This window comes from Bos mutus, unplaced genomic scaffold, assembly GCF_027580195.1.
Source record: "Bos mutus isolate GX-2022 unplaced genomic scaffold, NWIPB_WYAK_1.1 CTG215, whole genome shotgun sequence".
Taxonomy (NCBI): Eukaryota; Metazoa; Chordata; class Mammalia; order Artiodactyla; family Bovidae; genus Bos; species Bos mutus.
The window spans coordinates 276501-292270 of NW_027219607.1; the positions used below are offsets into that span (position 1 = coordinate 276501).

The 15770-nt window shown below is 46.4% G+C and overlaps 1 protein-coding gene and 1 non-coding gene across 2 annotated transcripts; one reads left to right on the plus strand and one right to left on the minus strand.

Annotated features, from left to right (window-relative positions):
• Window positions 1–315: 315 nt before the first annotated feature.
• Window positions 316–2955, minus strand: CCDC200 (coiled-coil domain containing 200). Its single transcript, XM_005909184.2, has 3 exons — window positions 2863–2955; window positions 846–1131; window positions 316–398 (listed from the first exon to the last, which is right to left on the minus strand). The coding sequence occupies exons 1-3, from the start codon at window positions 2953–2955 to the stop codon at window positions 316–318; spliced, it is 462 nt and encodes a 153-aa protein (XP_005909246.2).
• Window positions 2956–15350: 12395 nt separating this feature from the next.
• Window positions 15351–15541, plus strand: LOC138986847 (U2 spliceosomal RNA). The gene has a single exon (XR_011463468.1). It is a non-coding gene; the product is annotated as a U2 spliceosomal RNA (small nuclear RNA).
• The last annotated feature ends 229 nt before the right edge of the window (window positions 15542–15770 follow it).

The following is a 15770-nucleotide window of genomic DNA, read 5'->3' on the forward strand; positions in this document are numbered from 1 at the left end:
GAGTGGTGATCCTAACTGAGACCATACCTCTTACTTCAGGTCTTACCTCCCTCCTGCCTAGCTGGCTCTACCCTAATCAGCCCCTAGATTTTGCTTCTTTGTACCTGTCCAGCCTTCCCAACTAGACTGTCAGCTCCTTCACTTAGTGCTGAGCAATGGGGCCTACCAAGACATTCTTATGGGCCAAGGAATGGAGGAATGGGCCATCCAGAAATGACTGAACAGCTTCAATCCCCTCTCCCAACTCCTGCCAAGGAAGCCTTTCTAGACTCCCCCACACTTACACTCAACCACACTCAGACACACAGCCAGAAGCTATCTGGCTTTCACACTCTGAATCTGTCTCACCGTGAATCGTGAGTACTTGGTTTGCATATCTGGGCTAGATTTCTTGCCACCTGATGAGGAAACAAAGCACAATTACTCATCTGGCAGTTCTGAGAATGGAACATGGCACAGCTGGATTCTTTACCAGGCAGGCCATGGCCCCTATTTAAGGCAAGGCACAGACCCAGCCCACACTGAAAATTCTCTACCAGGAAGTCAGCCTGTGCTTCCCTGTTCCAGACCCCACAGGGGTCAGGATATTGTTGCTAAGCCTACAACTCATCTCCCACCCTCTGTTGGCTCCCTCCCCCATCTGTCCCCCTCACCCTAGAGGAGGGACTGACAACTTCTGAGCCACCCTCTGTGGAAGTTGGCAGGTTTCTCTGCCACCCTAGCTTGGCACAAAGCCACTCAGAGAGAGTGACTCCCAAGTAAAGGAGATTCCCCCAAATATGGAATCTGGGCCCTAACCAGGGACTCCCTCCTCACTACCTCCCACTGCCGGGCATCTTACTTACCAGGACCATGAGGGTTGGTCACCTCTCTTTGGTATGTGTCCTTGTGGGGACCTGGCCTCTGGGAATCCTGGAGGATGTACTTGGAGGTGCACTGAGTAAGACATTCTTGGGCATTTGGCTGCTTTAGCTGAGGCGGCTGTGGTGGCTGCTGGGGCACCTGCGGCGGCTGTGGCATAGGTGGCAACTGTGATTGCGCCAGGGGTGGCTGCGACTCCTGCCGGGACTCCTGAGGTGGCTGGGTTTTCTCCTCACATTGCCGTTCCTCTTCTTGGCGTTTCTTCAGTTCCTGGCAAGAAGCCCCCACAAGTGGAATCCTCCTCCCACCCCATCCAGTCACCACCTTGCCAGAGACACTGCAGGAAGCAAGACAAGGGAATCCGAGGCGGAGGTGGCTGCAGGGTCTCTGCTCCCTGGAGTTGAAGCCTGAGCCTGGAGCCTGAGCCATCTCACCTCACCCATCCACACCCTAAACTGTTTCTATAGCAACAGTGCCCCCTGGCACAGCCCCTGCCCAGTATACACAGCCTCTGACCGCCTACTTCCTAGCTTGAGAGCTGTGTGCACTGAAGGCCGTTTGCAGTGCCAGAGAGTAAAGAATAATCTCTTACAAATGCCTCAAACAGCACTGTCCAGTAGAAATATAATGGGTACCATATTCGGAGATGAACGCTTTCACTTTCATATATAATTTAAAATTTTCTATTAGCCACATAACAAAGGAAGAAGAAATAGGTAAAACTAAGTTTAACGATGTATTTTATTCAACCCAATACATCCAAAACATAAACTCAATATGATAATATTGATAATTTATAGTGTTTGTTTTTGTACTAAGTCTTCAAAACACAGAGGACATTTTATACTCAACAGCACATCTGAATTTAGACATTACATTTTTCAAAAAAATGTTTGGTTGCAGGGCTTCCCTGGTGGCTCAATGGTAAAAAATCTGCCTGCCAATTCAGGTGACACCGGTTCGATCCCTGACCCAGGAAGATCCCACATGCTGAGGAGCACTTAAGCCCGTATAGCACAGCTATTGAGCCTGTGCTCTAGAGCCCATGTGCCACAGCTACTGAAGCCTGCGCTCTGCAGCAAGAGAAGCCACTGCAATGGGAGGCCTGTGCACCAAAACTGGAGAGTAGTCCCTGCTCTCCACAACTAGAGAAAAGCTGCAGCAGCAAGGAAGACCCAGCACAACCATAAATAAATACATTAATAATAACAAGAATGTTTGATTAAGGGATTTCTCTAGCAGTCCAGTGGTTAAGAATCCACCTGCCACTGTGGGGGCATGGGTTCGATCCCTGGTCCAGAAAGACTCCACATGCCATGGGACAACTAGGCCCGTGCACAACTTCTGAACCTGCACTCTAGAGCCCACCAGCCATGCTGAAGCCCATGCCCCTAGAGCCTGTGCTCCGCACAAGAGAAGCCACCGCAATGGGAAGCCCTCGCACTAGAAAAAGCCTGCATGCAGCAACGAAGACCCATCACAGCCAAAAGTAAAGTAAAACAAATTCGTTTTAGAAAGGCAAGTTTGACAAAGTTAACTTGATATTTCAAGTTCATATACTTTACAATCAAGAAAGTAGATTTACTTACCCAAATTGTTCCAAACATACTTAAAATTTTGCCAGTATGTAAAGTGGATATTTGTTTTTAAATTTATATTTAAATAAATGTATGTAAAATTTAAAATTCAGCCCCTTAGTCTCCTAACCACATCTCAAGGGCTATAGCACACAGGCTGGTAGCCACCCTATCAGACAGTGCAGCTTTAAAACCTCCTGTGCCTGACCCCTCAGTCCCACATGAGGCCTCAGCCTAGTATAACTGCAAAGCTGAGTCACCCTAATGCTCACACACACATCCATGACATCAAAGGAATTTGCTTTCCTCCAGCTCCAAGCAAAACAACATTCACCGGATAATAGCTTCCTGGGGATCTGTCTTCCCTCCCCATCTCCTCCCTATCCCTGGAAGGACCCTGGTGAACCTGGCCCCTCTCATGCACCTGCTCTTGCTGCTGCTGCTGGGCCATCAGCCACCTCTTCCGGTCCAAAGCCATCTGCCGCCGCCGGGCCTCCCAGTGGTAAGCACTGCCCATGACAGTGAGGGTGACAGAAGGGAGAGGCGACAAAAGGCAGAGGGGTGGGGGCAGGCAGAGCCCAGGAGGCTGCCACTGCCCCCGCCACTTCTGTCTCCTCTCGCCTCAACCCTGTGGCCTGTAACCAGAACCACCTCACAATGTGACCACTACCAGGGCAACTGGGCAGGCCCCCCTCCCCTGCCATGGGAAGGAGGGAGGTGTTCCTCCCAAGCCTCCCAGAGAACATCTTTAAAGCACCTTTCTCTCCGGGGCCCTGAGCAGGTAGAAGACACCTTTCCACCTTAGCTTTGAGTTTCAATGGACCCCAGGGACAATTCCCAAGTGGTCTGACTTTTCTCTCTGGTTTTCTCCTACCCACACCAGGGTTTCAGCATCTTCATCTGGCCCTCTGCTGACCTCTCCCTCTCCTCCTCCCTTAGTCCTCCATCTCCTCCCCCTGTTCTGAGTCAAGAAAATGCAAGGACTTCCATGGTGGTCCAATGATTAAGAATCCACCTGTCAATGCAGAGGACATGGGTTCGATCCCTTGTCCAGAAAGATTCCACATGCCATGGGGCAACTAATCCTGTGTGCCACAATTACTGAAACCCATGAGCCTAGAGCCTGTGCTCCATAACAAGAGAAGCAGCCTCAATAAGAAGCCCGTGCACCACAACTAAAGAGTAGCCTCAGCTCTCAGCAACTAGAGAAAGCCCAAGTGCAGCAAGAGGACCCAGCACAGCCATAAAAATTTTTTAATTAAAAAAAAAATCCAACTAACTTTCACTGGGGTCTGAGCTCTGTGAATACAACAAGGTGGCTTATTAGAAATTACCCTAGTCCTGGGGATTTAATATGCTGGGCTCAAGTCAACCCTCTATCTCTTCTTCTGAACTTGAGCCCAGTCTTACCTCTCTGAGACTCCATTTCCTCACCTGGAAAACCAGAAAGTTAATACTTGTTACTGTCCTCACAGGGTTCAGTTCGGTTCAGTTCAGTCGCTCAGTCATGTCTGACTCTTTGCAACCCCATGAACCACAGCATGCCAGGCCTCCCTGACCATCACCAACTTCCAGAGTCCACCCAAACCCATGTCCATTGAGTTGGTGATGCCATCCAACCATCTCATCCTCTGTCGTCCCCTTCTCCTCCTGCCCTCAATCTTTCCCAGCATCAGGGTCTTTTCCAGTGAGTCAGTTCTTTGCATCAGGTGGCCAAAGTATTGGAGTTTCAGCTTCAACATCAGTCCTTCCAATGAACCCCCAGGACTGATCTGCTTTAGGATGGACTGGTTGGATCTCCTTGCAGTCCAAGGGACTCTCAAGGGTCTTCGCTAACACCACAGTTCAAAACCATCAATTCTTCGGCACTCAGCTTTCTTTATAGTCCAACTCTCATATCCGTACATGACCACTGGAAAAACCATAGCCTTGACTAGATGGACTTTGGTGGCAAAGTAATGTCTCTGCTTTTCAATATGTTGTCTAGGTTGGTCATAACTTTCCTTCCAAGGAGTAAGCATATTTTAAGTTCATGGCTGCAATCACCATCTGCACTGATTTGGGAGCCCAAAAAAATAAAGTCTGCCACTGTTCCCACTGTTTCCCCATCTATTTGCCATGAAGTGATGGGACCGGATGCCGTGATCTTAGTTTTCTGAATGTTGAGCTTTAAGCCAAGTTTTTCACTCTCCTCTTTCACTTTCATCGAGAGGCTCTTTAGTTCTTCTTCACTCTCTGCCATACTGGTGGTATCATCTGCATATCTGAGGTTATTGATATTTCTCCCAGCAATCTTGATTCCAGCATGTGCTTCCTCCAGCCCAGCATTTCTTATGATGTACTCTGCATATAAGTTAAATAAGCAGGGTGACAATATACAGCCTTGACGAACTCCTTTTCCTTTTTGGAACCGGTCTGTTGTTCCATATCCAGTTTTAACTGTTGCTTCCTGACCTGCATACAGGTTTCTCAAGAGGCAGATCAGGTGGTCTGGTATTCCCATCTCTTTCAGAATTTTCCACAGCTTACTGTGATCCACAAGGTCAAAGGCTTTGGCATAGTCAATAAAGCAGAAATAGATATATTTCTGGAACTCTCTTGCTTTTTTGATGATCCAACGGATGTTGGCAATTTGATCTCTGGTTCCTCTGCCTTTTCTAAAACCAGCTTGAACATCTGGAAGTTCACAGTTCATGTATTGCTGTAGCCTGGCTTGGAGAATTTTGAGCATTACTTTACTAGCGTGTGAGATGAGTGCAATTGTGCAGTAGTTGGAGCATTCTTTGGCATTGCCTTTCTTTGGGATTGGAATGAAAACTGACCTTTTCCAGTCCTGTGGCCACTGCTGAGTTTTCCAAATTTGCTGACATATTGAGTGCAGCACTTGCACAGCATCATCTTTCAGGATTTGAAATCGCTCAACTGGAATTTCATCACTTCCACTAGCTTTGTTCATAGTGATGCTTCCTAAAGCCCACTTGACTTCACATTCCAGGATGTCTGGCTCTAGATGAGTGTGAGTGATCACACCATCGTGATTATCTGGGTCGTGAAGATCTTTTTTGTACAGTTCTGTGTATTCTTGCCAGTTCTTCTTAATAACTTCTGCTTCTGTTGGGTCCATACCATTTCTGTCCTTTATTGAGCCCATCTTGGTATCTCTGATTTTCTTGAAGAGATCTCTAGTCTTTCCCATTCTGTTGTTTTCCTCTATTTCTTTGCATTGATCGCTGAGGAAGACTTTCTTATCTCTCCATGCTATTCTTTGGAACTCTGCATTCAAATGGGTATATCTTTCCTTTTCTCCTTTGATTTTCACTTCTCTTCTTTTCACAGCTATTTGTAAGGCCTCCTCAGACAGCCATTTTGCTTTTTTGCATTTCTTTTTCTTGGGGATAGTCTTGATTCCTGTCTCCTATACAATGTCACGAACCTCTGTCCATAGTTCATCAGGCACTCTGTCTATCAGATCTAGTGCCTTAAATCTATTTCTCACTTCCGCTGTATAGTCATAAGGGATTTGATTTAGGTCATACCTGACTGGTCTAGTGGTTTCCCCCACTTTCTTCAATATAAGTCTGAATTTGGCAATAAGGAATTCAAGATCTGAGCCACAGTCAGCTGCTGGCCTTGTTTTTGCTGATTGTATAGAGCTTCTCCATCTTTGGCTGCAAAGAGTGTAATCAATCTGATTTTGGTGTTGACCTAGTGATGTCACAGGGTTCACACAGGACAAAATGGATTAATAGATGAGAAATATATGAAATGAAGATTAAAACTGCTGAGCTACAGGTTAGGATTCTTTATTATTCTACCTAATTTGCATCCTGTTGAGGAGGAAAAATTCATTCTCTGGGCTTCTAGGTTCTTTGGCTGGTCTAATAATCAAATGGACACAAGACAGATTGCATGCATGCATGCTCAGGCACTCAGTTGTGTCCAACTCTTTGCAGCTCCATGGACTGCAGCCTGCCCAGACTCCTTTGTCCATGGAATTTCCCAGGCAAGAATACTGGAGTGGGTTGCCATTTCCTCCTCCAGGGGATCCTCCCAATCCAGGGATTGAACCCATGTCTCCTGCGTCTCCTCTGTTGGCAGGCAGATTCTTTACCACTAAGTCCCCTGGGAAACCCCTAAGACAGATGAACAGGAGCAAAACAAGTGTAATTACATATATTCAGGGATCACATAAGAATATAAGGGCCTGGGACTTCCCCTTGTGGTCTAGTGGTGAAGAATCTGCCTTCCAAGGCAGGCAATTCGGGTTTCATCCCTGGTAGGGGAACTAAGATCCCACATGCCCCAGGGCAACTAAGCCCAGGTACCTCAACTAGAGAGAAGCCCAAGCTTTGCAGGTAAGACCTGATTCAGCCAAAAATAAAAATAAAATAAACATTTCTTTAAAAGAATATGAGACCCAAGGACGTTGAGGCTAATATGCCATTCTGGGCTAAGGAATGGGATAAGAGTTTAGGGCTTCAAAACTGAGGAAGGGGTACTTCTCTGGTGGTCCAGTGGCTAAGACGCCATGTTCCCAATGCAGGGGGCCAGGTTCAATCCCTGGTCAGGGAACTAGATCCCGCATGCTGCAACTTAGGCATTCGAATGCCATAACTTGAGTTCATGTGCCCGTGTGCCACAGCTAAGACCCGGCACAACCAAATTAAAAAAAAAAAAACAGAGAAGGGTAAACCACAGGACAAAAAGAGATCATGTATTTGGTAATGAGTTGTTTGCCCTGCTGTGCAGATGAGTCTCTCAGATAAAAGTTCTCTCTGATAATAACTCTCTCTGAGACAAGCCCCCTGTCTAAATTCTTTTAGGCAATTGAATGAGAGATAAAAAGCTCTTCCTGGGTCTTTGGATCCTCCACTGCCTTGAGCTCGAATCACCCCACGTATTAGTGACACATTCTGGGGAGATTCATTTTGAACTCCTTGAGTTCCCAGTAGGTGGAGAGGCTAGAACAGTGGGTCATTTCATCAAGTAGATTATTGGTCTTTCTGCACTGATATAAATTTTTCTAGAAACAGCAGAGGCTGATTGCAGCTGGAAACAAGGGAGGGATGTGGGTGAAAAAGGGGCTTCGAACCCAGCCTCACCCTGTAACACTGCGCTGGTGGAGGGAGGGTGCAGGATATAGCCCTTGAACCAGAGAACAGGTTCATAGAGAGTCTGTCAATTCAGGCAGCTGGTATACTGTACTCACATAGGGTTCTGGAGTTAGACTGACTTTGGTTGAATCCTGGCTGTGTCACCTATTAGCTAGGAGAACTTAGGCCGATCACTCAGCATCTCTGAGCCTCTCCTCTGAAGGTCGTTGGAAGACACCATGGGATGTGTGGGAAGTGTCTGCCATCAATGGGGGGACCTGGCTATGGCTGGCTGATAGGGTTGCCCCAGTTCTGTTGAGGAGCCGGTGGGTCTGTGAATCTTGTTACATCTCTCTTTTCCTATTTAAATTTTTTGTAATATTTATTTGGATTTCCCTGGTGGCTCAGACGGTAAAGCATCTGCCTACAATGCGGGAGACCCGGGTTCAATCCCTGGGTTGGGAAGATCTGGAGAAGGAAATGGCAACCCACTCCAGTACTCTTGCCTGGAAAATCCCATAGATGAAGGAGTCTGATAGGCTACAATCCATGGGGTCAGAAAGAGTTGAATATTTATTTATTTGGCCGTGTTGGATCTTTATTTTATTTTTTAAATTTTGGCTGTGTCGGGTCTTCGTTGCTGCTCCAGCTTCTCACTGCAAGGAGAGAAGTTGCCAAGCAAGGACTCCAGGGCACTTGGGCTTCAGTAGTTGCTGTGAGTGGGCTCAGTAGTTACAGCTCCTGGGCTCTAGAGCACAGGCTCAATAGTTGTGGCCCATGAGCTTAGTTGCTCCAAGGCATGTGGGATCTTCCTGGATCAGAAATCCAACCCATGTCTCCTGCATTTGCAGGCAGATTCTTTACCTCTGAGTCACCAAAGAAGCCCTGCATTGGGTTTTAGTTGCAGTACACAGGATCTTTGTTGGGGCACAAGGGCTCCAGAGCATGGAGGGCTCAGCAGCCATAGCATGTAGTTTCCCCGGGCTGCTCTGTCCATGGGGATCCTCCAGGCAAGAATACTGGAGTGGGTTGCCTTGCCCTGCTTTAGGGGATCTTCCCAACCCAAGAATTGAACCCAGGTCTCCCACATTTCAGGTGGATTCTTTACCGTCTGAGCCACCAGTGAAGCCTGAATACTGGAGAGGGTTGCCATTTCCTCCTCCATAGGATCTTCCCAACCCAGGGATCAAACCCAAGTCTCTCATGTCTCTTGCATTGCCAGGTGGGTTCTTTACCACTTGCACCACTTGGGAAGTCCTGTGGGATCTTAGTTCCCCAATTAGGGTTTGAATCCACCCACATCCCCTATATTGGAAGGCGAATTCTTAACCACTGGACCACCAGAAAAGTCCCTTTTTATTCCTTTTTAAAAGAGGTGCTATTCCCTTCTCCTCCTAGCACCCAGGGGTGTTATATGCAACAATAGATACGCAAAGTTTTCCAGACACAAAATGTAAATCTGAGGCTTGTCACTGGACATTTATTTTCACAACACGTATATCTTACTATAAACTAATTCTACAGACATTTAGGTGGAAAATAACTATTAGAAGAGGAAGAGAAAGGCACTTAACTGTCTCAATAATTAAATGGGCGAAAGAGGTTGTGGGTTTCTGTTTGTATCCCTTTGTTTCTCCCTCTTCCTCTCTTCCTACCCTAGAAAGAGGGCTTCCCAGGTGGCTCAGTGGTAAAGAATCTACCTACCAATGCAGGAGATGCAGGCTTGATCCCTTGGTCAGGAAGATCCCTTGGAGGAGGGCATGGCAACCCACTCCAGTATTCTTGCCTAGGAAATTCCATGGACAGAGGAGCCTGGTGGGCTACAGTCTATGGGGCTGCAAAGGGTTGGACAGACCCTAGAAAGAATAGGGTTCAAATGCAAAGATGCTCAGGGTGGGGGAGGTGGGTTGGGCTGAATTAGGGGAACTGTTTTCAACCCGCTGAGCCTGTCCTCCTGCCAGAGGAAGGATTTTCAGTCTGCCAAGACTGTGCCCCTTCCCTCCTCATCTCTTTCGGAGGCTCTCTCCTGCTTCTGTACACCCTGCCTCTCCCAACCCCATCTCTGACCTCAGAGCTCCTTCCAGCCCTAGATTCCATTCCACGTCCCACTTCACCCCATCCAATCTGGATTTTAACTCGTATTGGTCCTTGGGCAACTTTCTTGTGCTGCTACCTGATTGTAGTCACTTGGACATTTTCATCTTTTAATAAAGCTTTTTAGTGTGCGAGACCCATAATCTTTAGTTGTGGAAGGAACAAAGTATAGTTAGATGTGTGGACCAGGTAAATCTTGTGAAATAGAGCTGCATTATTTATTAGGTGTGGGAACATGATCTAGCTGCTCTACTGCTCTAATCAGGGCTTCCTGGGATCAGGGTTTCCTTGACAGCTCAGTTAGTAAAGAATCTGCCTGCAATGCAGGAGGCCCCGGTTCAATTCTTGGGTTGGGAAGATCCCCTGGAGAAGTGAAAGGCTACCCAAAGGGAAAGGCTACCCACTTCAGTCTTCTGGCCTGAAGAATTCCATGGACTGTGTAGTCCATGGGGGTCACAAAGAGTTGGACACAACTGAGTGACTTTCGCTTTCACTGCTCTGATCAGTTTCCTCTCCTGCAGGGTAGAGGTAATAATATCTCTACCCTAGAGGGGTTGTGATGACTAAAGGAAATAATCCATGCGACACAATAAACAGAGGCTTTTTTTAATTATAGTATTTCACGAATTGAAGATGTCATCATTCATGAGAGGTGCCCTTGTTTTCTCTAGACATGCTGCAATGTAAACACTGGCAGTGCTTTCTCCTGGCATCAAATGTAAGGTGCATCCTGGTTTCTGAGATACAAATATGTGAAAAATAGGGCTTCTCTGGTAGCTCTGTGGTAAAGAATCCACGTGCCAATGCAGGAGACACAGGTTCAAACCCTGATTCGGATAGATCCCACATGCCGTGGAGCAACTCAGCCTGTGTGCCACAACTACTGAGCTTGTGCTCTGGAGCCCAGGAGCCGTGACTATTGACTTCCTCACACCTAGAGCCTGAGTTCCGCAACAATGAAAATCACCGCAATGAGAAGCTCACACACCACAACTAGAGAGTAGCCCAGTTCTCTGCAACTAGAGAAAACTTGAGCATCAACAAAGATCCAGCACAGCCAAAAATAATAAATGAAACTATTCTTAAAAAAAAAAAAGATGGATGTGCATCTTGGAATGGAGGAAATTAGGCATCATTATTGAGTGTGACACCTTCTGTTTGGGGCTGCTGAAAGACAAAAAGGAAATGTGGGTATTTGGAAATACTCACTGAGGCTCAATAATGCCAGGCAAGTTTTGAAAAGCCCAGCTCTTGGTTGAGCCCAAGTTTTATGGATCCAGTCTAGTTGGACAGGAAACTGGCTCTCTAGTACACAAACACTTATTGTGTGCAGGATCCCCAGCACATTCAGGATGCGGGGTGAGGAGCAGACATTCTGTTGGCCCATGCACACCCTGATCATGTTGCTGGGAAAAACAATCTCCTTTTCCCACTGCAAAGACAGACAGATCCAGTTCTGTTGTGAGTCATAAAAGTGAAAGCTTTTTGTTCTATGACTGGGAAAAAGGAGAAGGAGGGGGAGAACTGAGGGTAAGAGGATAGGGCCAGACAGAAGGGAGAGAAGATCAGGAGAAAACAAGATGGTATTTCCCTCCAGGTCTCTTCAACTAGTTGTGGAAGCTGACAAGTGGTGAAAAGAACCTGATGGAGCCATCCAAAAGGACCGGGTCAAAATTGAGGTGAAGGCAGGGCTGCTGCAGGGCCAGGAAAAACAGACACAGTGAGCCTGGACTTGAAGAGGTGTCCTCCCCAGCTGGCAGGGGCCAGGCAGACTTCTGATGCCCAGGAATGGAACACTCAGAAGCACTCAGAGTTGGCTGCCTTGGCGTGGGCAGACTTATCTGATTGTCACAGGCTTCCATGGCAGCAAAGAGCAGTGGACGTGGTGGCGTGGCAGCCAGAGGAGGAATGGCAGAACATGGGCAGGTGCCCCTTGCTGACCACAGGAGAAAGGTCATATTCACCTGTGTGATCCCAGGACCCACACAGTGGCATGCACAGAGTAGGTGTGATACCGAAGAATCAGTTCAACCAAGAATCTTAAAAACAGGATATCACAAAGTTTTTTTTTTTTCTTTTTTAAAGAGAAGTCCAGAAATAGACACATACAGACTTTTTTTTTTTTTTTTTGCTGCTCTGAGTCTTCGTTGTGGTGCAGAGGCTTAATTGCCCCATAACATATGGGCTCTTAGTTCTCTGACCAGGAACTGAATCCCTGTTCCCTGCATTGGAAGGGAGGTTCTAAACCACTGGACTGCCAGGGAAGTATCACATATAGACTTTTTAATATGATAAAGGTGGCATCTGAGGGATTTCTGTGGCAGTCCACTGGTTAAGATTCTGAGCTTCCAATTCAGGGGGCATGGATTCAATCCCTTATCAGGGAACTAAGATTCCCTCATGCCACGGGGCATGGCCAAAAGACAAAAAAAAAAAAAAGACGGCATCTGAAACTGATGAGGAGATGGACTATTTTATATATGATGTTGGGACAACTGGGTAGCCATCCAGAAAAAATAAAGCCAGATCTATATCTGTGAAGTAGGTTAGAGATGGAAATGCAAAAATATCAACAATTCAAAGGATAGTGGGCAAAGGATATGAACACTCAATTCACAGAAAATAATAATGAATCTCAAGCAAACGAAAAATTGTACAACCTTGCTCACAGTAAGAGGTAACATTGGATAGTATGCAAAAGTTTGATAACATGGTTGGGCAAGGCTGTGGGAAACAGGCACTGGTTGAGAAGTCTGCCTGTGCTCTTCCAGTCTCTGTTCTCGTTTACCATTTTCAACTCCCTGGCATCAATGATAACTGGGTCCATAGTGAGACTGGAGGACACTTGGACAAAGGTTTGCCAGTCAGCCACACCCCCGATGTTGCCTGAATTTTTATAGGCACTTTGGTCTGTACACATGGATGTGATCTGGCTGAGGGGCACTGACTCACATTAACCAAACTCACGAGAAGGTGGTGCATGAACCAGAAGGCTCATTCATTTACAAAGGGAGATACTCCTTTGCAATCACAGACCATGCATGTCTTCAACCCAAGGCACTCCATTCCAAAGATCAAAATACATAGGAATCTTAACTAGTGAACACAAGATGGCCTGATAAACATGGAAGCAAGCAGAAGTGTAGTGAAACACAATATCATAATAATTACTACAAGCTGGGAGGTTCGCTGATCTCTTTCTATTTGTACAAATTGCATTATTTAATATTTATGCATTTATTTACTTAGGCAAAATATACTAAGTGCCTAGTATATGCCAGACCTTATTCTAAAGATTGAGGATATAAATGTGGATAAAACAGACAAAGGTCTCTGTTCTGCAGCTTACATACTATTAGGCTAAAAGCAACATATAAATGTATAAAATGTCAGGTGATACATGCTATGGAGTAAAATAAAACCAGGTAAGGGAGAGTAGGGGCCCTGGGTGAGTGAGGGAAGATTAAGCACAGGATTACATGTTAATATTCTCATTTTCTAGATGAAGAGGCTAAGCTACAGAGAAGTGACTTGCCTGAGATATTTTCCCTAATGCTTGTTCTTACATGTTAACTATATGCCAGGCATGTCTCATAATTCCTGAGATTATGTCTAGTAATTTCTCATCTCATTATCTCCAATTTACAGATAATATATTGAAGACAGAGGGTTAAGAGAGGAGGTCAAGTCATGACTAGGCCATGTGATTATTAACAGGTAAACAGGGATTAGAGGCCAAGTGTTCCAAGTCTCTGCTCTTAACTGCTGCACCAGACAGCTTGTTCTTATCTCTCTACAGAAGACCTGTGTGTCAGGCTGAGCAACACTTACTCTTATACTGGGCTGGACACACAAGAATGGCTCTTTGTTTGCCCTTTTCTAGGTCCCATACTCTTGGCTTCAGATGGATTTGTCCTCTTCCCCTGTGTGGTCTTAGGCAGAGCTGCTTAACCTGTCTCAACCAATCCATCTGTAGGTAAACTTTGAAAGTCTGATATAAGGAAAACAGTGCAAACCTTGGCCCAAACAATGTTTCTTATTGCATTGTCTCTCTGCGATACAGTTGCTCAGTTATTTCAGTGTCACAGCTATGCCCCCTTCATTGGAACCTCATTGATTGGACACCAGGATCCACATTCTAGATTACTAAACCAAGGTTGCCTCCTTAGCTCCCTTTGTATGCCCTCAAGTTAGATTCAAGATTGCCAGGAGAAACATCAGTAACTTAAGATAAACAGGTGACACTACTCTGATGGCAGAAAATGAAGAGGAACTAAAGAGTCGCTTGATGAAGGTGAAAGAGGAGAGTGAAAACACTAGCTTAAAACTCAGCATTCAAAAATCTAAGATCAATAGCGTCTGGTCCCATCATTTCATGGCAAATAGGTGGAGAAACAGTGGAAACAGTGACAGACTTTTCTTGGGCTCCAAAATCACTGCAGATAGTGGCTGCAGCCATGAAATTAAAAGACACTTGCTCCTTGGAAGAAAAGCTATGACAAACCTAGACAGTGTATTAAAAAGCAGAGACATTACTTTGCCAACAAAGGTCCATCTAATCAAAGCTACGCTTTTTCCAGTAGTCATGTATGGATGTGCAAGTTGGACCATAAAGATGGCTGACCGCCAAAGAATTGATGTTTTTGTACTGTGGTGTTGGAGAAGACTCTTGGGAGTCCCTTGGACTGCAAAGAGATCAAAACCAGTCAATACTAAAGGAAATCAATCCTGAATATTCATTGGAAGGACTGATACTGAAGCTCCGATACTTTGGCCACCTGATGTAAGGAGCCAACTCATTAGAAAAGAACCTGATGCTGGGAAAGAGTGAAGGCAGAAGAAGGTGACGACATAGGATGAGATGGTTGGATGGCATCACCGACTCAATGGACATGCATCTGGGCAAGCTCCGGGAGATGGTGAAGGCCAGGGAAGCCTGGTGTGCTGCAGTCCATGGGGTCGCAAAGAGTTGGACACGACTGAGCGAATGAACAACAACAACCCCACAAGATAGGCTTTAAGGTTTCCACCTCTCTGGGGAATTAGAGCTCTGGAGGTTAAGGGGTTTGCCCTAGGGGCCTGCAGCCGGGGCAGGGTGGGGATTCTGACAACAGGGCAGCAGTACTCAGAGGACCAGATCTCAGGTCTCAAGTTCTCTGGATAGCCCCTGGTAGGCGACAGTAGACAGACACTCCCAGAGTCCCAGCCTCCGAGTGGTTTATGGCTGGACAGAGCCAACCCGTGGGACCCTGTTGTTTTCACAGTGAAGACCAGATGACTTTTTTCGTACTCGGACCAGTCGGCTGGTCAATTACACAGAGCCCCTACTCGGTTCGCCCAACCCCAACATCTCCAAATCCTGCCTTTCCCCATGAGCCAGTGCCAAGGAAGAGCTCCGCCCCGGCCCAGCTTCCGCTCATGCGCGCAGAAACCATGCAGAAAAGCTGGCTGTCAACCCGCAAGGCTACACCCACCCTCACAGAAAGGGCGGGGCATGCAAATTAGAAATGGCGCCTCTGCCAGGGAATGACAAAGTTACAGCAGGTTATAAATTCTCTCCTACAATGTAGAGAATAAAAAATTTGCACGAGAGTCCAGTACAGCACCATTCACAGTAGTGTCCACGAAGCAAAGGAAGGGAGACCTGGAGTGAGCGGGGACCCGGTCACACTGATTGTAATATGCACGGCAGCAGGACGGTGACAGCGACAGGCAGTGACAGGGTATCGCTTCTCGGCCTTTTGGCTAAGATCAAGTGTAGTATCTGTTCTTATCAGTTTAATATCTGATATGCCCCCTATCCGAGAACAATATATTTAGTGGACTTTTGGAGCAGGGAGTTGGAATAGGAGCTTGTTCTGTCCACTCCACGCATTGACTTGGTATTGTAGTACTTCCAGAAACGGTGCACCTCCTCAGGAAAATATCTTTGGTAATAAAGTCAGATTTAAACAGGACCAAAAAGTACTTCCCTGGTGGTTCAGACGGTAAAGAATCTGTCTACAATGCGGGAGACCCAGGTTCAATCCCTGGTTTGGGAAGATCAACTGAGAAGGAAATGGCAATCCACTCCAGTACTACTGCCTAGAAAACCCCATGGACTGAGGAGCCTTGTAAGCTACAGTCCACGGGGTCGCAGAGTGGA